Genomic DNA, 27389 nt, shown 5'->3' on the forward strand with positions numbered 1-27389 from the left:
GACTGTATGATTTATACTTGGACTACCACTGAAATGTTTATTACATGATATATTTATGTAATATACATGTATATTATCATAGTACAAATTAAAAATATGTATTTAATTATACACATTCCTAGTGATATATTCTACCATTTGAAATATCGATTCTAATATCGTATAATAATCGGATCGATAGTTTGCGCGGTAACTAAAAAGGTATAGGTACGTATACTAGGTATAAATCTACACTGCGAAACAGTTTAAATTTCATTCGGAAGCGTGTACGTTTGTTGGATAGGTTAGTTTTGCAAGTAGCACTATAAAATTTGACCACGTGATGAATTTAAAATTTTTTTACTGAATTTCAATTTCTACGTATGTGTGATATGTATTCTATACGTAATTTATTTACAATTCTGATTGATTTAATTCCCGAATATGTTGTTACGTTCGTGCACATGTAAACGTAATAAATGTATTGAATGTATATAATTGAAAATCTGTAAAATGTTTTAATAATTCATTTTAATTACAGGTGAAAATGAAATGAAATGAACGATTGGTATAAACAGCAAGTGAATTAATAATTTTCTAAGATGCAGGTGAATTTGCAAAAACGTGAAAATATTCAAACTACAATATTAGCACTGTTACTTACTCATAAAGGAGGATGTACTTTAAAACAATTGGTTAGCGATTATTATGATTTAGAGGGTGAACATATACCATGGAGGGATTTGGGATATGCCTCTTTACTAAGTTTCCTATCCAGTATGTCAAAAACTGTTCAAGTAGAAAAAGAGAATAATACGATTATTGTAAAAGGTATCGCATCTGAAAAGTCCAAACATGTTAGTAAATTAGTTGGCAACCAAAAATGTCAAAAACCGCCAGTTAAAAGAAAATCTTATAAACCAAGCCATTATTTTCCTAAAACTGCTCCTCCCAGAGTACTTATACCAGCTGAGATATTACGCAAGATAATTGATTTGGTCAATGAGCATCCAGATGGCGTAAATAAATATTATGTCCTTCAAGAAATTCAGGCGTGTATGTCCTTTGTAAACATTAGCATGGAAGAGATGGAAGAACAGTTGCGTGAATTATCGCATCAAATTTTTCAATCGAACAATAAGATTTATCCGATTCATTCTGACAAGGCCAAGTACTCCGATTGTTTGAAAAAGGACAATAATATGTATTCTGAATCGAAACTTACCACGCAAAATGAAGAAAAATGTGACTCTGTAATTGTAACTGTTGCTGGAAATGAAAGTACGGATAACATATTAGATTATGACGAAGAAGACATTTTTGACTTTGTACCTTCTACTTGCACTGGTTACTTGAATCAGACAAAATCAGTTACAAAGATTAAACCTACAGCTAACTTTATACAGGAAACTGTATCCAAGTGCCAAGATCAGGTTGCAGAACATACATTATTAAATTGTAGTTATAAAGATAGCACTTGGAATCAGATAGAACATAATACGAATGTAAAAAAAGACAAAGAAGATGGTGAAATACTTATTAATGAGAGAGTCAAATTTCGTTTGGAAAAACTTATCCAGAATCAGCCTGATGGACTTTGGTGTGCAGAGTTGCCAGAAAAATATCTAGAAGAATATAAAGTTCCTTTGAATTATACAGAACTTGGTTTTAATAGTGTTAGGGAATTTACATCGCAATTACCTGAAATTTTCCATTGTATCCAATTTTGTGATTCAGGAGATTTTAAGCTCTATTATGCCAAAAGAGAAAAACCATCAAACAAAACAAAGCAAACATACAAAACTAATAATCTTATGGAATTGCATCATATTTACGAAGCTAGTAACGAAGAGCCTCTTCCAGCAGAAGTGGTAAAGACTCTTTATTTGAATTGTGTATAAGAAGCATTACTTATTACTATTAATCACTTGATAATATTTATTTGATAATGGTTATATTTTTAGTCACTTAATACATGCAAGATATTAATACCAGATGATGTATTGACCATTGGAGAAAATGTAGGATATATAAATGTTGCACACTTAGCACAAAATGTGGAACCTTTTGTAGAAGTTGTTGTTGTAGAAGTATTTACACCTTCCTTTTTTTGGATACAACTTCGTAAAAGTAAAAAGATATTTAAAAGTTTCATGGATGATTTAAAGTATGTATAATTAAAATATATACGTTTCTCATAATAATGATTAAACAGAATAATTCTCATAAATAACACTTGTAATAACTCTTGTTTTCACAGTAATTTTTATTCAACAAAATGTGAACAATATGTAATTCCACTAGTCACTTTAGAAAAAGGTTTACATTGTGCATGTATGTACAATGGAGTATGGCATAGAGGTGTAATTAAAACTGTAAAGCCAGATTTTCAAATTACTGTAAGTGGGTGGAACTGACTATAATCATATTAATTATATGTTGTGCAATAATTTTATTTGTTTCTATTCATTCAACCATTTATTATAGATAATGTTTTATGATTATGGTACATTAAAAACATATCCTCCAGAAGCAGTATATTATTTGCATCGTATGTTCTCTAATCTACCAGCACAAGCAATTCCATGTGGTCTAATTAATGTAAGACCACGTAAAGGATCTAAATGGTCCCGAAGTGCTACGCTTAAGTTTGCGATGAGAACATCTGAAATACCTTTAATTGCAACAATTGCATCAATTAATACAGAAGTAAGTATGTCTAATCTAAAAATCTTTTTTTTTTTTGAGAATTGAGATAGTATTTTGAAAATTGCTTTTTATTTAGGATAATTCAATGATGGTGAGCTTGACTGACACATTAGAAGAAGAAGATATACATATTAACGATTGGTTAGTTGAACAGAAATTGGCTGTACATGGAAAAATGGTTTGTATGAAAAAACGGAATTTTCTGTTTCGTTACTACTTAGAAAGTCAAGAACGTTTGAAACAACAAGAATATAATAAATTAGAAACAAATTCTAGAAATAAAGCAGCAATGTATAATTTAAATTCCAATGCAATTTTATCTCATAAGAATAATTATAACAAAACAAGCAGTAGTAAAAAAGAGTCTCTGTATGAACAGCTAAGTCTTAAACTGAAGTCCATTAAAAATTCAATTAAAGTTAATGATAATAATAATGAAATTAAAGTCCATGTAGAAAATGAAATTCTCTCGAATTCTAGTTTAGTATCTTTAAGTAAAAAGTATGAATCATGTGAAGAATATGTTGAACTATGTCATGATTATCTAAAGTCTAGTAGTAATATTAAATCTAATACTTCATGTGCCGCGAAGATTACTAATTTTCTCTCCTGCAATGTAAGAGATGATGATGAAAGAAATGATTCATCGGATAATAAATGTGATATTATTAAAACTTATAATAATATCCCAGGACAATATGCTAATTATTTTCGTGTACAAGAGCCAGATGAGCAAGACATCGGTTGCACGGAAACTTCTACTGATTCACTTAACGAGAAACAGCAGATAAAATACATAGATTGTTCTGTTATTTGGAACAATGCAATGCGAGAAAAAGAAATTATAACACAAAAAAATGAACTCAAAGTGCCTTGTAAAATGACTTTTAGAAATCGAGACAATGTGCCATTAGGTGAAAATTGTTTTTTGAAAGCTGTATCTAATAGTTCACACTTTGCTTTACGCGATAAGGATATACATTGGACACCAACTGGAAATATTAATAAAATGCAGGATGTATCTCCGTTAATCTTAAAAAATCTTGAAAGACGTAAAAAATATTTTGCAAATGATATAGTAATTGGTATACCACAAAGTATATTAGAGGTATTAACAGGCGAGAATGTAAACGAGGTACAATCAAGTAATTCATTGCACGAGGTCAGTGAGATAAGTACTGATAATGTTAAATGTCCAAATACGATTGAACTACATGATACTAAAAATTTCTTAAACGACTCAGATAACGGAGGAAATTTTTATATGGGAAACATTAATACAAAAGCACTTGCTCCCAAATTGAAATTATTGCAGAAAATATTAACAGCAAAAGGTATGTCAAGCAGCACATCAAGTTTAGATTCGGATGATTTAAGTAGCTTAGAAAAATCTATATTATCTGATTATGATATTGATAGTGATAATATGAAATTTAAAGAGGATGAACATGAAAGTGCTATAAATATTAATCGGGATAAATCGAATATATCTTACTCGGATAGCGAGTTTGAATGTCTTTCCAGTTCTATGGAAATAGATGCAGTAGATTTACATGTACAGGAAACAGTTAAGCCTACAACTAACGATATAGAGGTATACAATGATAAAGAATCAGTATCAATGGAATCAGATTTAATTAAAGAAACGGATATTGCATCAGAGATAGAAACAAATGAGGTTCAAATGAATGCACAAGTTAACGAATTGATATCATCTTACAAGGTAACTGATGCATCTAGCATACTAGTTTTCAATGATATTGGTATAGAATCAGATGAAGAAGAATGGGATATTCAGGTATCATATGCCGATGTTCATAATTTTATGAAAAGTAGTTTTTCATTTAATGAGAATATTCAAGATCAACTTGATCACAAAGAAACTGATTCGCGGCTAGAAATAGTTGAAATAAACGATTCAAATTCGATTGAGATTGAAAATGTTGATGCTTATAAAGTTATTTCTCCAGATAGAGTGATTAACGATAAAGTCTGTTTAAATGTTAATAAAACTGAAAATTTGGTGAACCCTAACCAGATATCTGAAATTCATTTGACTGGAAAAGATTCTGAAAAAAGTTCAGAGATCAGTAACAAATATGCATCTTATTTAGAAAATGTGGTATCTTACAAAAGACAAGGAAAGTCGAAAAGTTTAGCTGAGATGTTGCAGAAAGTAAAGTTACTACGGAAAAATTGTTGAAGAATAAATGTTAGTTTTTGTGCCTAAACCAATTAAAGTTTTCTATTATTTTCACTTCTTGTTAGTCTTCAATTCAACCTTTTTTTTTTCATATATCTTGCACATAATTCAGAACGTAATTTTTATTATACAATGCTGCTGTACATTTACTTGCTGTAGTTGCATGAATTTTATAGTTAGGCGTTTTGGGAAAAATACGAGCTTTATGTCATAATATATTTTGTATCATGTTTGTTGTTTAATAAAAATTTTTATACAAGAAAAACAACTGTGTACATTTCACTCTACACCAATACTTTTATGAAATGCATAACAGTCACATAAAGTAATAATTTTTCCCAAACTAGTCATATAAAATGCATGCATATTTAATATAAGTATCTTGACTCTTAATATTATGTTTTCTTTTGTTGTTTCTAATTAGGTAGATAAAGTTGATATGAGTAACATATTGATTTATATAGAGGAAAATCTAATATTTAAACCAGAACGGTGTTATGAGATCAAAACCAATAAGTTTAATAATAGTAATAATACTAATAATAAGTCATCTAAAAAGGTCCCTAATGTACCTTTAATATCACCGCAAAGCACTTTGATTGGTATGAATAATTTTAAGTGTCTGCCACAATCTACATTATTTAATGAACAGAAAGTACCACAAATAAGAGAAAATATTCAAAATCAAATCTTTCAGAATGATTCAACACCTACTGTGTGTACCTCTAGTAGGAATAGTACTAATCCATTTCTGCAAGATATGCCAATTTATAATGAAGTTAATGACAGTATAAGTCCTGGAAAGTTTATGCAGTTATGGAATGAGAATTTAAAAATACAAATGGAAATAACTGTAACACTCAGTAGACTTCTTAATAAAGTAATGAAAGAATCCGAAAAGAATGTAAAGGACGATTCGTTACATAATCAAGATACTTTAAATATGATAAGGGATGCACTTGCATCTGTTAAACGAATGCCAGTATTTGTAGATTCTACGAGTGTAAATATTGAAAATCCATGCAAAAGTACTGTTTCCTCAATTGGAAATAGCGGAAAAAATACTGCTATAAATAATGATTTTATGAATGTCGAATATTCTGCAGAAAAATCTACGTGTACTGCTAGAAATCGGCAATCATTGTCCACACCGTTCTGTGATAGAAATCATAACTTAAATACTTGTATTGCATCTACTCAAACTAATATTACTCCGATTGTAACTAAAACTTCCAATCTAGCAAATTCTACTTTCTTAATGCCTACAAATAATGATTTCGATAATTTAACTCAGTTCTTAACAAATCGTGAACCAGCAAAGCAATGCGTTTGCCCAGAATCTGAAAGCTGTAGCAACAAATTGAAACTAGATTCACAAAATTATTTTGTGAACAATACGAATATCGATCTCTCAAAAACTGTAGAAAATGCTGAGAATAATATGATGCCATTAAAGGAAACTAATCCTTTTAGACTTAGTTTGGCGGGTAAATTACATATACCAGATGCTAATGAAGCTAATTGTTTGCATTCTGATAATTCGTTACCCTCCATATATAAAAATCCTGAATCAGTTGTTAACTATGATTTGATCAATTTTGATAATAACAGTCCGAAAATGTACTGTGCAAATAGAAGTATCTTAAACGATTTTAACAACATATCATTAAGCAACCATGAAAATTTCGTACATGATTCTTCAAATAAAACAAGTGATGAAAGAAGAAATTCATCTCTCAATTGTAACTGGAATGTAGGTGATATTGCTGATAAGATGGCCAATGTTATCAATGATCAATCTACGCAACATAGTGAAAATTTGTCATCTCCTTCAAATTATGATACATATAATTGCAAATCTACCTCTTTGTTATCTGTTAATGATTTGGAATGTTCTGCATCAGTAAATGCTGAAAATAGCAATGAAGAATGTTCAACAAGCTTGTCTACTTTTCATACATTGTACAGTTCATCTCCAATAATGGAACCCTCTACTAATGTATTTGAAGAGGCACAAAGTAAACCATTCATAAATGATGCTCAATCGAAAAGCTGGAGTAATATTTATTATGCACTTAATAATAAAAATGATAGTAGAGATGAACAATTAAATGGTGCGCAAAACTCAACTGTGAAAGATCTATTAAACTTTGAAGTTAATATCGACGATACGAGAACAAAAGATCCATATTTAAAAGATAATGAGTTAAGAAGTGTAGAGGAAAGCTTGTGTATTAAAAATCATCAACCGTTAACAACCAAATTATTCTTTCAAGTGATTGGTATGTTCTGCTATATATTTTTAATCAATTAATAATATATTTCTCCCTTTTACACTTCAAAGAACTGACTCACCTATAATTATTTTAGAACTACCTAAACAGATGATTCATATATTTCATTATCAGGATGAAGGATGGTTGTTAGTAAATGAATTTCTTGAAGTATTCACTACATTCGAAACAACTTTACACTTGCTGAGCATGTTACGTGCACTTAATATACGTGTCCAATTTGAAGAAATTGATAAAAGTAAAAATTCAATAGAATTTATACAAACCAATGTTAACCATAATACGTGAGTATTATATATTTCCAATAAAGTCATATCTCTTTCTTTTTTCTGGAAAATGTAAGGAGTAATTGTTTTTTAGCGTTTTGTTGAAAGCGGCATATGATATAATAAACGGTGCCACTAAATTGCATTTAATGCCATTAAAATCAGCTGTTAAACTATTACATAAACTGGAAAGTATTTCGCAAGAAGATCTCAGTGATCTAATCAAGTTTAAAAAATGTATGAACGACTGGACGCTACATGAAATTTGGGTAAATACAATTAATATAATTTATTATTAAATCAAAAAACGATCAAATATAATATAAGATGTATATGATAATATATTAAATATTCTTTCTCTTTTAGTTAATTACCAGTGCCTATAAACAACTGAGATATCTTATTAAAAGTGAGCAGTAGTTATGCAGTGTTAACTACGTGCTATTTTGATACATAATTGACTGTGCAGTTTTATTAGTTATTTAATGTAACTAAATGTTTGTTTATTTGACTGGATATTTGTTTTATTTAATAATGTAGCATAACCACCCGTTTAAGCAAGGTAATATTTTTTAGTTTAATAAGGAGAGATGGTGTAGCTACTTTTATATCATTAATGATTACTGTAATTTTTGAACAAATTCTATCCATGCAGCTTATCAAACATAAGAGAAGACTATTTTGTTTTATTTAAATTTTATTTTTATTTATGAAATAAATAAAATGTAATAATTTTACATATAATATATATAAATATTAACGCACAACAAGAAAGATATATAAGCTATAAGAGAGAGCGAGACAGATGATACTGACCCTACTCTAGAACTACTAGCGCCATCTCTGCGGAAAGTAATGAAACTAATGCCCAACTAGTTTCAGCGCTTCTCCAACAGATGGCGCTAGTTTTTGAGTAGTTCACTTCGCTGTCGATAACGATGTGCGACCAGTTTGAGCACTTTTCGCAGAGATGGCGCCACGGGTTCGCGAGTAGGGTCGATAGCATCTATCTCACTCTTTCTTATAGCTTTCTTATATATCTTTCTCTCTCTTGCCTTTAAAGCAGTAAATATACAATAAATTGCAAAACCGTCAGATCTCAGCAGATATTTAACATATTGAGTATTGACGGACATTTTGGTTGTTGTTAGCCAACAATTATAGGTACTGAGAGCTATTAAAGAGTAATAGTAGAAAGCTAAGAAATAAATGACTTCGTAAAATCAACGGATGTTACGTGCACCCTCTAGCGTTAGTTTGCTGTAACCACGCGAGTTGCTGCAGAAGAGGTGTGTGAAGGAGCTGGGATGCAGTAACAAAAGTTGCGTTGCAGTAATTGATTGTATCTTTTCTTGAATTGTACATCAAATACATCAATTGTTTATTGAAAAACAATGGCAGGCGAAGAGGAGAAGCTCACCGGCTTTACGAAATACTACAATAGCGTTACTACGCAGGGCCGTGTAAACGTATGTAACCTAAAAATCCTTCCGTTTTCCAACGTTACACGATTTCGTACGTAAAATTTTAAGAAGTTTGATTGTAATTGAAATTTCACTATTTCTCTTTTTGTAGGTAGCCTTGACATCACTTGGTGCATTAGTCGTTTTAGGTGCATACTTATATTTCAAACCGAAAAATAAGAAACCAGCTACAAACTAATTACAAAATGATATACAATAGAGAGATTATGTAATATTAATTTCTGTTTTACCCGCATTAGGGAATAAATAAATAGTTGGTTCTTTTGAACTGTTAATAATCGATATATACTGTTTGCATTACATTCTTCTATGCTGAGCTATTATGTAAAGCATAGATTAACTACAGTGTTATGAAAGAATTTAATTTACACTAATCTGTGTGTGTTATAGCTATATTCAGGTGCGTACATGTATATATAAACATATACGTTGAATGCAAAACGTATGTTATTTTTTACAGATTAAATAAATCATAAATATAAAAATATAATTGTTTTTTACTGTTTTATCGCGAATTATATTTTCTGGGGTTTACAACGCACATTGCAATAATTTGATCGCCATAAGGTATTAATTATATTAAATTAAAATACTTACCATGTAGATATACAATTGTAACGATATTAGCAAGTCACACCACAGATGAGATATATGTAAAGTTTTACTATACAGCCCAGAAGCTATGCGTATACTTTCTGTTGCTGTACTCATGTCGTACAATATTATTGGCATTGTTGATTGAAAATAGAATAAAGTAACGGTATATCAAGAGGAATTATAATTAAATGTAATTTACAAAATTTGCTTTTATAGTGATATATTTTTATTATCTATATATATATATATATATATATTTATATATGTTTATATACACGCATGTAATCACAAAAATTTTTAATTTAATTATGACTCAATCGAAATGTCATGACTAGAGTATAACATATATGTTAATGTACAGTTTAATATTATTTTTATCATACAGTTACGAGAGCGTTTCTTTTCCCTCTACTTGATTCTACATTTTGATATTAGTATTTTGCAATCCATATACTTTAGTTAAGAAATGTTTTGCGTTCCACATTAAAATTGATTGAAACTTATTAGAAGCTTTTAACCCGATTGATTATAATTTTATAATTAACAATCATATGAGTTTCTTGAATAGGTTTTATAATTTAACAAAAGTATACCGAAGTTTATATATCGAAAATTATATAAAAGATAAAGCATTCTACTTAGTAAATGACTTCAGGTACACATTTGTATTTTTCATTTTCTATAATATTAACAATAAGGTATAAATCTTTCTGAAATTAAAAGATTCGAAAATTTAGATTTTTAGTTGATAATTTGTTAAATAAAATAAGAGATGTGTTAATAAAGTGTCTGGTATTTATTTTATATACAAATTAGATTCTTTATGATAATTAAATGTTAGTTATCTTTTTCATTAGAATGATTTGAATATCAGAATGACTAGTGACTTGCAATATTATACATTTTCATCTGTTTAGTATTTTGACCAGACACTCGCGAATATTTTATTACAAATGACATTTCAAAATATTTCAATTTTTCTACTATTTAAATATTAATTAATCTTTTTATAATTTGTACGTGTGCGTGTGTGTTTCTGTGTATAAATACAAAAACATAAATGTAAAGAGTTATGTTTGAATCGAATTTGGAGATTACTTATTTACATTCATTATCATCATTGCAAATAGCGTGAAAAGACATCTGGATAATACTGCATTTGCATACCCGTTAGACTTTTGTTTATAAATAAATTTAGCTTTCGTATAAATCTCGATATAATAAGAAAGATTCATGTTTTTTGGTCGTTTTCCTTTTTCGCAGCTACTACTACAACAATAGGATAATTGATACCTTTACGGATGCAACCATTCGTGCATTTGGGATAAGTCTTAGTGTCACACGATGACATATCAAAATAGCATATTTTATAAGTGATATTTACATTTTGCTAAAATTTTTGTGCATCATAACGAGGACGTCTTTTTACAGCAAAGATCGTATTGTCTACTTATATGCATACGTATTAATTCCATACTTATATCGAATGATCGCTCGTTTTACATGTTTTACAATGCGCAAAAACTAATCCGTATAGTTAATCTTGTATCACAATCATTCTGTTTCTGAACATTTTTGTGATGTTGGTAAGTATTACGCGTTATGAAACAGTCTGATGTACAAGTATGATATATTATACAATATACGTGTAACAAAATGCATCGCACTTTTGTAATTCCAATGATTGTTGTGATAGCAACGTGTACTTAAATTATTTCACGGAAATGGAAGGAAAAGACCAATAGGAAGAAATTGAAACAATCGCGTTTAATACAATAGAGCATCGAAGTAATGTGAAACGACAGTGTTTTTCCTTTATCAAAGAATCAATCGTCAACTAGGAGGTTCATGCTTTCGAGCTTAGTGACAAATATATATGTATCTGATTTGAAGGATCTTCGTTCTCAGTGGCAGCTTGCGTGCGCTTCACAGCATGCGCGCATAGGAAGCTGCGCGCAAGGCTGAGGGAAAGAGAGCACTGTCGCTCCCGCAGTGCCAATCTTGTCGTGTTGGTGGAAGGTAATCTTTTTCTAGAGTAATACCCTCACTGCTCGTTCTAGAAGATTTTCTTATTTAGTGCGATGAAGAAAGAAGTGTGCATTGCGCTGTTCACGAATCAACGCCTGACTTATTGGAATGAGATCATGCGAGATTTACTATTGCGCGGAATCTACGTCTTTTTTGCTCCATCCATTCTGCGTGCTAGACGTTCTGGACATCTGACTAGGACTTTTGACAGGACTCCTCGCGGGATAATAGACACAGGGTCCTGGACTAGCCGGTCTCCCTGTTTTCACGCTTTGTCGCATACTACCGTTTGAGACATTGTTGTTTCTGCTAATGGTACTAGATCTGTTCAAATGATAATGTCTGATTGAGTTTCTTAGTTCTATATTGGTCATATTGGTAATGATCGAATCGTCGTATGTTTGGAACTCTGGACTGTCTCTGCCGGGCCCGAATAGCTTCGAGCTGCAAAACAGCTTCAGAAATATCCTCTTGAATTTTCTACCGAAGATCACGTAAATGATGAAATTGATGCTACTGTTAATTGTCACGAGAAGGTTGCCTGTCTGCACCAGCCAAAGTGGCGGATCATCGAGGAATGTCTCGTGTATGTTCGAGGCGAGCGGTAGGATGTTACAAATTAAGAAAACGATCACCACGCAAAGTAACATCGTTGCTAATCCAATCTCGCGCCTTTGATTTCGAGAGAGTTGTTGCAAATCTCGATTCGCCTTTCTCACCTGAAACATTTTACCATAATTATATTATCAGCGAATCTCTTGTTACAACGAAAAATAAAAGATAAAAATTATTTGCAAAATTCTTTAGGTTGCTGTGTGGTTTGCGCATTGTTTTAGCGGATACAACGAATTCAATGTATGCGATCGTCATGTGGTTTTGCACATACCTACAGTAGGTACATGCATCTTTATTGTTAGCTACTGGTATTTTTGCTTTTATGCGCTCTTGTACTATTCTCTCCCGAAATATGCACATAAAATCCAACGACACGCATTAAGAATAATCCGATGTATGTTTTATTATTTTTTTATTTTTTTTTTTCCGCATAAGAAAAACTTAGACTGTATACATGTATCCTAAGAGTTATAAAAAACGACAGAAAGTTGTTTCACCCCTAACGGGCTGAGACATGTTGGTTTTTACGCGCGTATATGTCGCGACTGAACAAGCGTACAGGAGAAAAAGGTGGACTGGAAAATTGGCCATGATCATGTCTGCACCTACTGACAGTTCTACTTTAACGTGTATACGTTCCATCTGAATAATGTATGCATCCGCAAAATGGCTGTGAGTATTATGGTAGCATGTTAGAATGCATAATGTTCTATTTAAATTACGATTTCTTATGCCCTTTACACTAATGGAGATAATAATTTGAAAAATGTGAGAGAAATATAATATGATTTAAGTAGATTATTTCACAGTGTTCTTAAAAATAATGGTTATCGTGGAATCGGTATCGTGGAGTCACGAAAGAAGGAGATGATTATGCATTTTCAAATAGTGACTTGGTTGCTTACCCTTTGATAAATGGCTACGTTGAAGATTACCAACGCGAGGAACGGAAATAGATAGCAAATAAAAAAATACATCCAGTGAACGTAAAGGGTGACGTACAAGTCGCTCCTTCTTAAGTCTGCCGGACCTACGCAGTATATAGTAACATTGTATTTCCAGTGCACCTCCGTGTAGTAATCCACTTCCCAAAATCTATAAATTGTACAGAATAAACGTGTTTGATATTACTGTCATTAATTTAATAGCGAACATAATTTAATTACAGCATAGATTATATGGTGGCTTACTTTGGTAAATTGTAAATGAAGGAAAATATTACGATGACCAGCACAGCCAATTGAGCTCGCCCGTATGTACAAAAAGATCTAGCTTTTAAGGGATGACAGACGGCGATGTACCTCTCTAGCGTCACCGTTAGCGTTAAATACACCGTTGCTATTTGCGCCATGCACGATAACGGATACAGGAATCGGACTATCTTTGGGTAGACGATGAATCTGTAGTCGAACAGCAGGCCAGTGTACGCGTAAATGGCAGGTAAGCCGTAAATCAATATCTGAAAATGTGAACTATATGAATATAGGTTTTCGCTTTGAAAAATTTTAATTAATTTTAATCGTTGTGATTCGATTAGCTGAAGCTTTTTGTGTCTCGTACAGCTTTTTAGACGTATAAGTAGCATTAGAAATTCTGATAGGTAATTACACAAGCACCCTCAGGGATTTTGATATTGACCTCGAGAAGTTCATTTCATAAAATACTAGCGCTTTACGTAACGCGACACTGCAGCGGAAGGGTATTTTTTTCTACACAAAACAACTCTTCCCGAGATCATTAACAGCTTTTGCGAAACATAAATTTTTTCATCGAGAGATCAACGATTATTTAATGTCCACGAAATCTTTCAAAATCTTAATATTCCGATCGCAGTGTTCTAAATATTAATTTAGACTTGTTTTGTTCGAAGTTAAAAGTTCGTCAACTTTAACATTTAACCAGAGCCAACAATTAAATAAAGCTCGCCTCCGCGTACAATGGAATAACTTCGTTGTCTGGAGAGTGAGCGAGAAATATAAATTTACAACGAGTGTTCTTTATGTCTTTCATTCGCTTCATACGTGGTTACAATTTAGGGCTTTACTTTACAAGCTCTTTTAAGCTCCTCTCACCCTCTCTCTTTATTTCGCTCCTTTTCGCCCACTCTGATCTTTAGAAGATAATGCTCGTATAAATTTTTGCAAGTAAGTTTTAACGCGCAGCAATTTCCATGTCAAGTGTTTTTATCGACGCGAATATCTAGATATGAAACTACTCGGTTAATGATCCATATATAATGTCGCATTTCATAAAGTGTCTCAACGTGCTTAATGTGCTGTACGTCGCGTTTAATAAACTTACCGAAATAATAATTAACACAGTGTCGCATCTGGCCAAACCAATTAATAGGTAATTGATCGATGATTTCATCTGCGGTCTGGAGAGAATAATCATCGAGATCGTGTTACCGAATATTCCAAAGAGTCCAACAAAGTTCACCAACACGCCGTAGATGATGAGATCAAAGAGGCCGCTCGAAATTCCCTCTTTACATTCAAGCGGTTCTCCTGTATTCTCCTTAATCGACAAATTTCCTGATAATTGATCAGCATTGTAATAGGTGGTGCTGCTCAAAACTTCGAGGCTTTCCATCATTTTCGGCTACCTTCGTCTTGTCTTTGCGCTTGATTCTTCATCAGCGTTCATCCGTGTTTCCCTTCGATCTCATGTTACCATTTTTTAATCTCTTTTTCTATTTATTTTTCCTACTTCAATTACATTCATACGTGTTAGCCTTTGTATAATTCGATTAATTTAACTGCTTAACTGTCTTACCTCTTGTTACTTCACTTTGAATGGTTTAAACCCATGCACCATCCAATTTTAACACGTTATAAGATTGTATTCCATTTTTTTGTTAAGTTAGAATTCAATTCGACTCTCACTACCTTTTGACTTTGTGAGAGCCGAGAACAAATAGTTTCGATAGCATGACGAAGATATCTTTGACGTCTTAAACTGCTACCTCGTCTCTTGTCGTTTACGTATTTCCACAAGTATTACCGACCGAGATTCAATCTCTTTAATCTTGGTAAAATTTCCGTAAATTGCTCGTATGTACATTTGCAACGTATAATTTCGAGCTGACCGGCAAATTCGTATCTTCTCTGAGTTCTATTTTTCGGGATCTGTAATCAGAAAGCGATAAATATGTTCGTTGAATATATAATTCCTTTTAAACGTCTTATATTGGATAAAATAAACACTTAACAAAACGATCGTTCTAGTTTTAACAGACACATTGGTCAAATGATTATTTTTCTAAAACCAATGAAAATAAGCCTCTAATAAGTGCCACCAGAGATCGGGAGCGTCGCTTCGCGTTTCTCTTCGAAAGACAATGCGGCGCGTATCGTAAGATATGTGTAATTCGTGTTCTTGGTCGCGTAACATTTAAAAACGGCGCGTGAAGTGTTGATCGTTTGGGTGATCGTCGGATTGTCTGAAAGTTTGTCGACTTCTGCGATGCGAGCCTAATGTTTATCTACATCGCTCTATTCGAATGGTAAACATTAACCTTGGCCTTACTTTGTAAACAGTATAACGGAGGAAAGAGAGACGGTACATATATACAGACGATAACCGCTACCTGTGGTTCAGTGACTTCGTGACTCTCGTGTGATGTGTAATGGAAATAATTTTCAGATATCCACGGTGCAGTGAAACAGGAGCGTTAAAAGAGTATGAAGACTGAATGAGAACGAACACCAGGCCGTGCTTTCGAACGAGTTGGTCGCAACGTTGGTCTACCATTGCGCATAGAAGAGGCCGATTGGATTAAGACGCTGTGACGCTGTTAACGTGCCCGTAAGTCAGAAATCTTAGAAGTTTTTATAAACGAACTCTGTATAGAAGAAGAGCGTATTTCTCAAGGCAATTTTAACGAAATGATAATATCGGTTAGCCAAGAACGGTGATAGATTTAACGGTGGAATTAACTGTTGAGTATCGAAATTCCGCGTGGAGAGGGTGGGTTTATCGAAATTAATTTGATCGTTCGATCGCGTCGTTGTCATTTACGTTGTTTTAAGCGCTGATTGGCACGTTTCAAGCTATCGTTAATTTGTCCTTTCCTAATTTCCGCGTCGTTGATTTTGCACACGGACGAGCGCGGTTTCACCCTGTAACGCTATATTGATTCAACGCATCGGTCTATATACCCACCCGATGTTTTCCCTGGAAGTTGTCAAATGCCGTTTAAAGTCGAAAGCGTCGATCAAGGATCGCTTCGGGCAACTTCCACGCAATTTCACAGCGCTAGTTACCATAGCGGATGGGAATAAAGTACAGGCGGAGTGTTTGTTAGCAGAAGCGAGTAAACGTTCGATTCTGTGATCTGAAGGAGAAAAGGGGGTGTGCCAGAGAAATATGGCGGAAAAAGTTTTCAGAGCAAAAACTGAAACCACCTAGGAAATTTAACTTCATCGTGATTTTCTTGCGAGCCTGCGGCGGACGGGCGAAAGTTTTATTCGCAACGTTTACGTTCCTAATTAAACTTTCGGGTAGCCAGGTGTCGCCATTAAGTTTTGTTCCAGCAAACTTCCTGTTTCCTGCCCCGGATGGATTGTCTCGCGTGGTACGGTGCATTCGTTCGAACGTCCGTTTGTATCTATCATTTTAGCTTTCGTATTAATCCGGTTTCCGTTACCACGAGTTAGAAAATTGAATCGCGTGCGATATGCATGCGCTTAAGAGCTTCTCATTCGAGTTGGCTTTGTACCTGAAATATATTCACCGCCTCTGCCTTACCGCCCGATAAAAGGACCATTTTTATGCACAGTACTCCGCGGAAATAGTTATAAATGATGCCTGAGAAAGTTTCGCAAAGAGTTTGCCTTTCTGATCTCTCGAATATTCATTGCGTCAAAGTTTTTATAACTCGCTGGACGATAAGAGTTGCGTCTAGAAGATGGTTCCCAAGTGGAACGTAATGCTATTCGAGTTTAAAGCGAGGATAAAGGAAAGTGTTGCCGGCGGAGAAATGTATACCGAGTGTTTTACTTTTACACCCTGATTTATGAGCCTCGAAGTCAGCTGAAATTGTAACCAGGGAGCACGTTCTGAAATTGTTCTTCGCGTGGCTGATCGCGTCGTATCATCTATCTGTCTACCTAATCGTGTTCGCTCGAGTGAAATACCGTTTCTACGTTGTTTGCGATTCTGTTGTGTTCGGTCACGAAGCCGGTCGAACAACCCGTTCGTGGATCAACTTTCGGAGTACAGGCGTCTATGTATATTTTCATCTCGAAGAAGTTAAGTAACCAACGTCTTGTTGTTGTGACGCATAGAGCAGGCTCGTGCAAGAACATCACGCAGAAATCATCATCATCCGCTATAAATATTCGTTAAACGCAGTCTCGTCTTCGAAGTAGCCAAATAACAGTCGGCGAGGTAAACGTTATTGTCGCGTTCGCGATATCGCACGAGCTGCCACGGGTTCTAAAGTAAATTTGTCGTGTAAATGTAATACCCGGCATCCCCGGGACACGGTGCATCAGCCACGTCGCTTTAATAATGATTAAGGTTAACGGCTGCATACGTTATTGCTTGAATTAGCAGTTTAATGAAAACGTCTCGTTAGATCGGCGTCTACTGGTATAAAATGAACGCTGGCGAATCTGGGTACCCAGGGATATATTTAGGCGTTCGATCAAATCGATGTATCGCGGGTGCGTAAAAAAAAAAAAAGGAAAAAGCGTGTAATCGTTACGCGAACGTTCGAAGTATGGGCGTGATAACCTCGACATCGAACAACGAGATCGATACCTTTAACCGGGACGGAGAATCGAGGCTATTATCGCATTTAATAAATCGGTTATAATTACGGGAAGAAGGCTAATAAAGTCGTTAAGACATCGCCGAGTTTAAATGATCGTGAATGAGCCTATTCTTGTCGCGGTTCGAGCAATGACTGCGATTTTAAAAGCATTCATTCACGAGTACACGCTACCGTGAATGCTGCTACCACTTGTTTATTCTTAATGACGATTCCATCGTTTCACCGTTCTGGGTTGATTAATTTTCGAGCGCGATTGATATTTGAAATTCAATTATATACTTGGAACGAGTAATTATTATTAGATGAGACGTGATAATAATTAAAAATATTACTCCCCGTTGGTTTCGGTAGTATAAATAGCTTTCGCGCTGCAATGTTTGCGAAACATAAAGGCAGGTGTCGGGGGAATAATGCATTGATTAAAACCGGTGGTCGCTGGAAATCGATAGGATTTATATTGTTGCGTCAAGTACCCGCATGAATAGCCAACCAGAATCTTGATGTGGTAAAATGATTTCACGATGTTATCTGTAAACAGCGATGCAGCCGCGGATTCGCTTTTCGTGTACCATCGGGGAACAAAGCATATTTCAGCGGATAGATGGGAAACGTAACGCAACAAATGTGTATGCGTTCCGATCGCGAGATCCGCGAGACAAAAGTAGCGTTTTATCGAGTCAACTTTGGTAAATCGGTCGCATTGTGTCGAGGCTGGTGCTCTCGCAGCTCTCGCGAAGTGGAGCAGCCAGGAAATGAGACGATATTACTGTCACTTGTAAGTAACAACCCACAAGTGTGAATAACGTCTACCGTGTGCGAATCTTCTGTTTTATGTAGTAATTAGGAGACTGGATGCTGTATTACCGTGTTTGGTATTCATTCCTCGCTGAGGAAGGGCGTATCTTTATGGAGTAACGTTTCGCTCGCTTGGAACTCAATTGTGCCGCGACTTTGCGCAATTCCTGTTGATTTTTGTTGACACCGCATTCAATCCAGTTAGAAAGAGATCGCACGTTCTTAGAAATATTGCGTGTTCGTGCAACGAAGATGAGGAGAGAAGAGAGTGCAGCTGTCGCGACGTTTCGTCCCGTTGCCTTCGGAAAGTGGAGTAAGCACGCCACGAGATGGGAATGCGATAAGTGGTAAGAACCGTTTAAGATCAGACGGCGCGTCTCTGTCCTCCGTCGCGTCCTCCTTTCGCTCGTATCAAGACGAATCAAATCCCCTCGTTTGCTTATTATTTATCCGATAACGTTCGTGGAATAGCTTGAGTCATAGAACGAAACGAAAATATCACTCGTGGCATTTTTAGAAAGTGTATTGTTTCACGAGACGATGGCCGGATATCGTTCATGACTTCATTCTATTTTTCAAAAGAAGCCCAGACGCAACGTATAAAAACGGTACGATGGTATGTGGATTATTTTCGGTCGGTACACGGTGGTCATCGTATTCTACGAAAAGCTTGCCTCGTCATTCTCACGCATGACCCATTTTGGAAATGTCATACTTTTTTTTTCATTTCCTCTTGGAATTAATTTCTTCGTTTAAAAGAGAGATCATTTTTCAAATGAAAATCGCGAAACTCTTCGGGTTGAAGGCGAACTCTACGAATGAATGAGAACTAGTTGGATTGCGAGTAGCAGTGATTGATCGATTGGTGAGTGTCGCTGTTTAAAAGTCGAGCAGAGGCCTGGGAGAACATTTGGCAGTCGGAAGCGACGGAGGAAGCGGTCCAGTGACATCCGCGGCTAGATTGCCGCGTATAATTGTTAATGGATGGTGTATCGGTTGATCGAGAAATTGACGCGTAAATCTTGTCGTCATCCAGTTTAGGAGGATCTGTTGAAATTTTGCAATCGTCAAGGCCATGCGATCCCTCGTAGTTCGCGGGATTCGACCGGCAGCGTGGACAGTGTTTCGCGTTAAAATTAGATAAGAAGTTCCTATACTTAGTCGACTCAGGTTGAGACGAGAAGAGTCGAAGCTCGAAGCTACACGTATTTTTAGAGGGTTGGCAGTAACGAAAGCAACAGCTGACCGTTTTACTGAGCCGACGATAGGCTTTTTGAACGTTAAACGTGTCGCCCGTTTGTTCCGTGCTTCGCGCCTCAGTCTGATACCATTTCTTTGGAACAGCACCGTTATTTAGATTCAAAATAAATTCCGGCTGCGTTAAAGCAGGATCTCTCAGAATCGGAAACAAGTAACCTTAACCGTTGTATGTTTTTTTTTTCTCTTTTTTTCGCAGCCTCGTCGAGCCGCACAATTTTTTACCTCTTCTTTTTTCATCATTGTTTAGCCAGTTTTCGTGTTCCTCTTATCCTACGAAAAGTCGTTGCTGTTCCATCTCTGCGTTCGCGGATTTTTGTCGGCAAACCCGTGGGCACGGTAGGTGGACTTGACGGATCGCATATTGCCCCGATTGTTCCCTTTAAGCCTCGACGCGGAAAGCCTCCAGGAGGAGATCGTTCCGTGACAAAAAAACGATTTGCGACGATAGTCGTGGATCAGGGATGCTCATTTACCTGGCTAAGCTTTAGATTTATCTTTTCTACGTGGATTTCGTTTTTGCCTGGGTTTCACCCCCTTGTCTTTTTTCTCATTTGCGACCGGAGAGGCAGAAAACAAGCTTTCGCGCCAGATGCGACGTCTAGAAAGACGCGTAGATACCTTTTTGTCGTCCTTTTTGCTTTCCATTTACCTTAATTTTCCGCAACCACTTGCGCCTCTTTTATTACGTTCAAGGATAGGAAGGTCGATGGTAGCTGGTAGACTTCTTTTCGTCCTATCTTCTGTACGTAAAATCGCAATGAAAATTTTGCATTTTTCTTTCTTCTCGCAATTCGTCGTTGTATAAATTTTCTATCGATACGAGTTGAAGTTTGACGAGACATGGAATAGCGAAGCTGTTTACAGACACGACATAACAGCAGGCAAACGCTTGTCCCTGTTGAAATGATGGAACCCAGGTTAATGTCTCGTTTGATGAAGATTTTTCAAAATTTCCCTTGAAACGCTGACGTCGTTCGATGAAGTAATATAAAGCGTACGTAGATATAAATTGTCTCTGATAACCTTCCATTTGTTCCTTTTACGAGTAGCCTGGTAAAGTTCGATGGAAACGAGCGAGCTTCGTACGCCCGTGTATGCATTGTCGTGCAACAATTTTATTGCTGTAAAAGCATGCGTGAAAAACGCGCTGCCGTGCGAAACTCGCTCGTTTGCGTCGAGGCTAAAACCACTGAAAATTTAACTACGATCGCTTCATGTTTCAAATAAATTAGCTCAAACTGGGTTTACTACCTCTTAACCATCCGATGCCCTCACTCGTCAAACGTTTTATCCGGTTTAATTGCAAGCGAAAACAATGGATGGTTGTCGTTTTCCGATAAATAAAACGTAGCGGGCGAGGTTACCCTAACCATGGACGAAAGATTCTCTCCTTGGAGTACCCAGTTAATTTAAGCACCAAAGTTAATTAAAGATATAGTAACGAGTCTAAAGATAAAGGACAGCTAGGCGCTGATTATTTGAACAGATTGTCTTAATTCTCTACCGTTGGATATAAATGAGCAGTACTTGAACCCAGAACGATTTTCTACACCGTTGAACGCAAAGAGTGACTCGCTATCGTCAAACCTTAATTACATCCGAGGATTTCAGACGGATTTCTATATTCATTAAAATCGCTAGAAATCGGTGATCTGCTTTGCGTTCCCTTTGTCATTCTAATTCATGAACATTCTTCTATTTCCATTCTCTGCTTCCCCCTCATCGCGATGACACTGTACTCTAATTAATCACGGGTAAGAATTATTTTGTGAGTACGTCGGGTCGTATTAATTGAACGCCCAAGTTTTTTTTGGTGCGATACTCCATCTCCCCATTTGCTCCGTTACATTGTGTTCGCGGCGCGGCCACAATTTATTCCTTTGTCAAAGCTTTCGCTTTTGACAAGGCTTGTCAATCTTTGCGAAAACGTACGATATAAGAGAATCGTCCGCCATTTGTCCGACGCGAACGCTTCGCTCGTCAATTCTTTCCCCATTGTATTATAAACTAAACGTACATAAGTGTCAATGGGGAAAAGTCAAACGGTGCACGACGAAGAATCGGTTTTCCGACAAAAATAACAATTTTTTGTTAACATGTGCATATTAATGGAGGTTTAAATTGGTTGTCATCGAGAAGGCAAAGTCCCTTAAAAAAATAACGTCAGCTGTGCGTACCCTTTCAACGTGTCAACGTTAATCTTCTCCCGTTGGGCCGAATTCTCCGGGTAAAACCAATCGACATGCGAAATCCCAGCCGTACATCGCGAATGTAGAAGCGTTACGAGCTGCGGTACCGCTTCCGTCGCATTATTGAAACGAACTTCCCAAACTGACCATCGTTACAGCTAGCGAAATGTGTTTCGAATCTGACAAAAAGTTACACGTACGAACACAGCCTTTTTAGCGGGACGGGACTATCGCGTTTCCGGGCGTTGTTTTCCCAACGAACGTTACCCAAAGTATTATCGATTCAAGCGGCGTCGAAACGCATCGGGAAGTTGGGGAAAAAAAGAGAGCGACACGATGTTTCGAAGTCTCTACGCAAACGATGGGAAACGAAATGTCAAGCGATCAATCGTCGAGTACTTTTCCGCAACATGCTGAGCAAGATTGGTATACCGAATCTAACGGACGTCCGTATGCGTTGGCACGTACATTGCCAGAGTAAATTCCTTAGACGCGCGCTATTTCATCTTCGGCTGGATAATCACACTGGCTTAGCGGATTTTGTTATCCGAAACTGTCGAAATTGTACGAAATCGTTGGAGGATATTTCTCACGCAAGCTCAAAATTAGTTCGCACGGATACGCCAGAATTATGAATACGTTATTTCCGGATAGCTGGCATAAACGTTCAGAATACGAAGACCAATTAATTTCTGCTACAGCTGACACCGATCGTATACCAATTACAATAATTCCTTCGTATGTATTCCGATAATTACGCGATCCACAATAAATTAATTTCAATGGCATCGACGGAAATGGGTGTCGGAGCGCGCGAAGTGCGATTATATTCGAGGATAACTGTTTCATTTTTTTTTAATCATCTCAGGGGGATGAATGCAAAGAGACGAAAAGAAGATAATGTTCATTTTAAAGGTGCTCACCTGGATAAATTTCGACGTGTTAACCCGCATTTCCAGAAGAGCACTACTGCGCACCGTGGAACCATGACATAATTACTTGATTCTCGCGGTGACTAACAATCACCATCGGCGCGCGTAAGAATGAACGGTGAAAACTGCGGCGGGAATGTACGCGAAAGCAATCAGAGCCGTAAATCGTACGATATTGCGTACTCGCGGTCATCTGTATCGAAGATTCATGATGGGTGCACCAGTGCGTTACAGGAACGCACACAGTCGCGCTCGTTCTAGCTTCCCACGGTTGAAGAGAGAAACTGCAGAGACCTGCTTTCAGTTTGTTCCACCAGTGGAAACGATTCGTAGCACGGGAACTTCAATTGGTTTTTAATTGACACCGAAAATATCAGGCCCTTTGATCACCGCGGAGCAAACAAGCTTTTCACATTTCTTTACGCTGCTCACTCGGTCCAGAGTTTCATGCGTAGATTCGCAGTTCTTTGGAACAACGTACAGCCTCGTACTTTTTTTCTTTTACTTAAAGGAGATGAACGCTTTCACTTGGTTTAATTACAACCACTGAAATAATAAGTCTAGAGAGCCGATGCTTATTATAGTCTGACTCTTTCGTAAAACTTTCTCGAGCGTCCGTCGGCTAAAGTCGCGTACATTTCGCACGTTCCATTTTTTATTTCATTGTTTGGAAAGGTTTAATTGCACGTTTTTCTATCACGGTGTACTATTATAGTCTCATCCGCTGCTTGTATTTTTTTGTTTCACGCAAGGGATCTGAGGTCGCTTACTCCGAAGGACTATCAGACTTTTTCGCGTTCTTCTCACGTATTCGTCGAGAAAAACTAGAGAGCTGAAACGAGCAAACCATTTCTTTTGTCCCCTTTTTCTGTTCCGCGGAGTCAGCCACGATCAGCTACGAATTACTCTTGAAGAGGGTGGGATCGTTCTCCGTGCCACTCCATATTTGCGAACGCCGAATAATCGAGTTCGCTCTCGTGCAAATACTAACAGGGACAAGGGTCGTGTTCAGAATTCGATTTGACGTAGTTTTTACATCTTCGTTCCTTGACTTTCGCACTTCCCTTAAATCGGTAGCGATTTGACCAACCCTCCAGATGAATTCGATTCTCTACAGTTTTCGAAACAAACTCTTCTCGTTTCGTTACGACTTTCTGCGCTAACGAAGTTCACAGACCCGTAATTATTAATGCTCGTTTCGCGCGATCTTGTCGTCGCAACAAAAGTGTATGGCTTCGTTTCGCAGCAAGTGATACTTTGATCAGAGTAGAATCAATCGAAACACAAGCTTTGCTTGGGCCGCGTGAAAACGCGACGCGTTAAAAATGGATTTCGGTAAATGAAGAGTGTTATAGTTAACGAGAAAATTCAAGCAGAAGCGAGAACTTTAGCTGGTGGTATCAAAGTCATGTCTGGCTTAATTGGATAATTTTTGGTGGAATCTGAATGGATGCAGGCACGAACGTTAATAGGCGATCCATAGAGAAAGGTGGTCGAGCGGAACAATATATCGATCAAATGTGGACGCTAGTAATTAATCTCTATTGTGAGGGAATTCTAGTCTATGCACGGAGGGAACTCACGAATCGAGATACCATTCAGGGAATGAAAAGAATCGGTTGAGTTATTCGTCACGGAGGAAAATATCTTTTCGGGTCAACAGCTCGTCAAGAGTCTCAGCCGCTTCGGTACTTTGGTTAATCCGGCATAAGGTCCTTTTTATATTCAAACACATCGCGAAATGCATCACGATAGAGATTTAAGACTAAAACAGTTCCAGGTGCAAGTTATGTTAATCGTATAGAGTAGAGTATAAGAGTAACGTTAATCGTATAGAGGATTTCAATTAGAAAAGCAAAAAGTGTGGAATTGCGAGTCGTTTTTAGGGAAGCGCGATTCAGTGATAAAAATTGGCAGCATTCCCTGGACGACAGTTTGTCCTTTTATTAAAACAACCTTGCACCCGCGTATTATTACTTTTATATATAGAAAGAGTTTTGATCGCACCTTTTCTTCGGTAAACTTTTTGTCCAGTACGTGATTCTTCTTCGTCGCACTTGGTACAATAGTTTTAAACGTACGTTACACTTTTAAACCTTCCGAGACTCTTCGAGTTGCCTCGTCGATGCCTCGAGAAACGCTCGAGCAACTTTGAAACTTTTGCCTCAAAATCGAAGGGCTCGCGGCGCAGTCTTCAGTCATGCTTACACTTTGTACGCCGAAGTCACTCGTTCATACATCTTCCTGTCGTTTTATTGGCATCTAGAACCGTGCGAAATGTTCCGCTCTAAAATTATCGGCGCACGCTCGCCGATATCACTTGGCTTCGAATACTTGTTCAGAACTTTGCTCGAAGATTAACGCGAATTTTCATTTAAAGGAAAAAAAAAGAAAGAAACAAAACGGGGGAGGGAAACCTTGGAAGTTTTCGACCGACGTTCTCGGTCGATTGTTGCCGCAATTAAAAGCACATTTTCACACTCGTTGGTTCCAAATGAATGATCAACGTTTCCGCGAACTTCTGGATTTTTCCCTCGAAAAGCATAAAGTCGACACGCAGCGTTTGAGCGCTTGCAGCGCACTGAGTGCTCCACCAAGAGAATCATCCGAGTACAAAAGCATTCGCGGAGGAGCGTCGAGTGACCCTGGCAGTGGGTGCCGCCTGCGCGGTTCCTCCTCGCTCATTCTCTTTCTCTCTCTCCCTCTCTCTCTCACTCTCCCTTTGCTTCCACCAATCTCGTATCATTCTATTTTTTTTCCTGCTTCGCGTCTTACCGGACCTTTCTTCTTATTTTCTGCTCATCCTTTGTTTTAACCTTTTCACTCTCCACTTTACTCTTTCCTGCATGTCCAAGCGTCCTTTCCTATTATCCATTTATATTTCTCGTGCTCTTTTTCTTCCACTTTTTTTCTTACGACACCGTTTTCTCCGCGAGGATTCTGCTGGTCCGAGTGCGCCTTCCTTCTTTCAATTTCCGTCCACCTTACCGCGCTCCTCTTTCCCCTTCTTCCGCTCAGCATTCATTTCTACTCCGGTAGTTCTTACATAGTTCCGTTTTCTCGTGATCCTCTCAGTCGAACGCGGATTTCCCTCCGCATTTCTCTCGCCTTTGCTCTGTTCATTCTTCCTGAGCTTAGTTTCATTCATAAGGCTAGGCGTAGAGCGCCAGGGCGCAGCGTCGAAGACAGTCGGCGAGTTCGATGTATGTATACGGTACTTGACCCAGCGATATTGATTTTTCGATTATTAATTGTACATCCTCTCAGCCAGCCCACTCCTTACCTCATCTTTCATTCCCTGTCCCGTGTACACGTGTACCTAAGAAATAATAATTCACTTCTTTCCTATCTTTCTTATTCTCGTCTCGTTTCATTTTTCTTTCTCATTAATTCCTCGCTCTTTGAGAAAAGAATAAAACGTCCACGCGATTTAAAAGCACGATTATCGGGTAACTTTTTCGAGCAGCCGTGCTAAATGTAGCGAAGCGATCCTTTGTACAGAAATAAAAGGAAAAATGAATAGTCGGGAGGATCCCTCGAGTGGCTAGCCTCGCACCAAGTGCTACCGAGTGGATTAATTACAGTATCACCGGCAATCTCGATCGCTGGATCAACGCCTAAAGCCTGGCTCGTTTCGAACCTGGAATTTGGCTAATCAGTTTCGTCTCGGCGGGAACGATCCCCCTGGATCGAAGTGACGTGTATAAATAACACACCTGTATGCCACTGCGTCGATGCGTCGCGTTGATCTCGAAGCCAACGGAAATCAGGAATTCCATTTCGGAGAAACATTCTTGCTCCTGTCAGACGTTTCGAGCGTATCACCCGATTCTCCGTTGAATCGACTCTCGGGAAACAGCCAACGGAAACACGAACTATGTTTCACCAGGAAGATCAAGAAGTTCCCGCGTAACAATTACTCGGTTAACTCCTCGAACGCGCGATCCTTTACTGTTCGGACGGTAAGAGGAAGGATCAGTTCAAAGCTACTCGATTTCGACGATCAAATATTTACTACGAAACCAGCTATTTATCGCGAGAAATTGCTGTTTGAATTATTTCTTAACGCTTATCCCGGGGGATTCCGAGCAACAAAGTTGACTTACGAAAAGGCTTTCAGAGATCGTTCTCGAGCGTTGAATATCTGAGAATGAAACGTTCGCACGTTGATAAAGTGAGATTTTTCGGATAAAGCGGATGGCTTACCCGGGGGTGGGAGGATTCAAAGGTCGCGCAGGAATGGGACATCGCCTTATCTA

At 37.0% G+C, this 27389-nt stretch overlaps 4 protein-coding genes and 1 long non-coding RNA gene across 5 annotated transcripts in view; 4 read left to right on the forward strand and 1 right to left on the reverse strand.

Moving 5' to 3' along the window:
• The first annotated feature begins 375 nt into the window (after window positions 1-375).
• LOC143426394 (uncharacterized) lies at window positions 376-7871 on the forward strand. Its single transcript, XM_076899833.1, has 10 exons — window positions 376-460; window positions 521-1850; window positions 1944-2146; window positions 2240-2378; window positions 2467-2688; window positions 2765-2866; window positions 5316-7173; window positions 7262-7469; window positions 7546-7720; window positions 7818-7871. Exons 2-10 carry the CDS (start codon window positions 582-584, stop codon window positions 7869-7871), a joined length of 4230 nt encoding a protein of 1409 aa, XP_076755948.1. The 5' UTR covers window positions 376-460; window positions 521-581.
• LOC143425998 (uncharacterized) lies at window positions 2978-5018 on the forward strand. Its single transcript, XM_076899099.1, has one exon. The coding sequence runs from the start codon at window positions 2978-2980 to the stop codon at window positions 4889-4891; it is 1914 nt and encodes a 637-aa protein (XP_076755214.1). The 3' UTR covers window positions 4892-5018.
• Window positions 7872-8726: 855 nt separating the features above from the next.
• LOC143426139 (uncharacterized) lies at window positions 8727-9203 on the forward strand. Its single transcript, XR_013102118.1, has 2 exons — window positions 8727-8920; window positions 9027-9203. It is a non-coding gene; the product is annotated as an uncharacterized LOC143426139 (long non-coding RNA).
• A 2385-nt stretch (window positions 9204-11588) lies between these two features.
• Window positions 11589-23876, reverse strand: Fmrfar (FMRFamide Receptor). The gene is made up of 5 exons (XM_076899318.1): window positions 23122-23876; window positions 14477-15303; window positions 13366-13634; window positions 13081-13270; window positions 11589-12279 (listed from the first exon to the last, which is right to left on the reverse strand). The coding sequence occupies exons 2-5, from the start codon at window positions 14768-14770 to the stop codon at window positions 11689-11691; spliced, it is 1344 nt and encodes a 447-aa protein (XP_076755433.1). The 5' UTR covers window positions 14771-15303; window positions 23122-23876; the 3' UTR covers window positions 11589-11688.
• Window positions 15723-27389, forward strand: part of LOC143426395 (uncharacterized) — a 40137-nt gene continuing 28470 nt past the window's right edge. The window contains exon 1 of the mRNA XM_076899834.1: window positions 15723-15986. The gene's annotated coding sequence lies outside the window, so the exon portion shown is untranslated. The remainder of the gene's footprint in view (window positions 15987-27389) is intronic.

Source organism: Xylocopa sonorina, chromosome 8 (genome assembly GCF_050948175.1).
Source record: "Xylocopa sonorina isolate GNS202 chromosome 8, iyXylSono1_principal, whole genome shotgun sequence".
Classification (NCBI taxonomy): domain Eukaryota; kingdom Metazoa; phylum Arthropoda; class Insecta; order Hymenoptera; family Apidae; genus Xylocopa; species Xylocopa sonorina.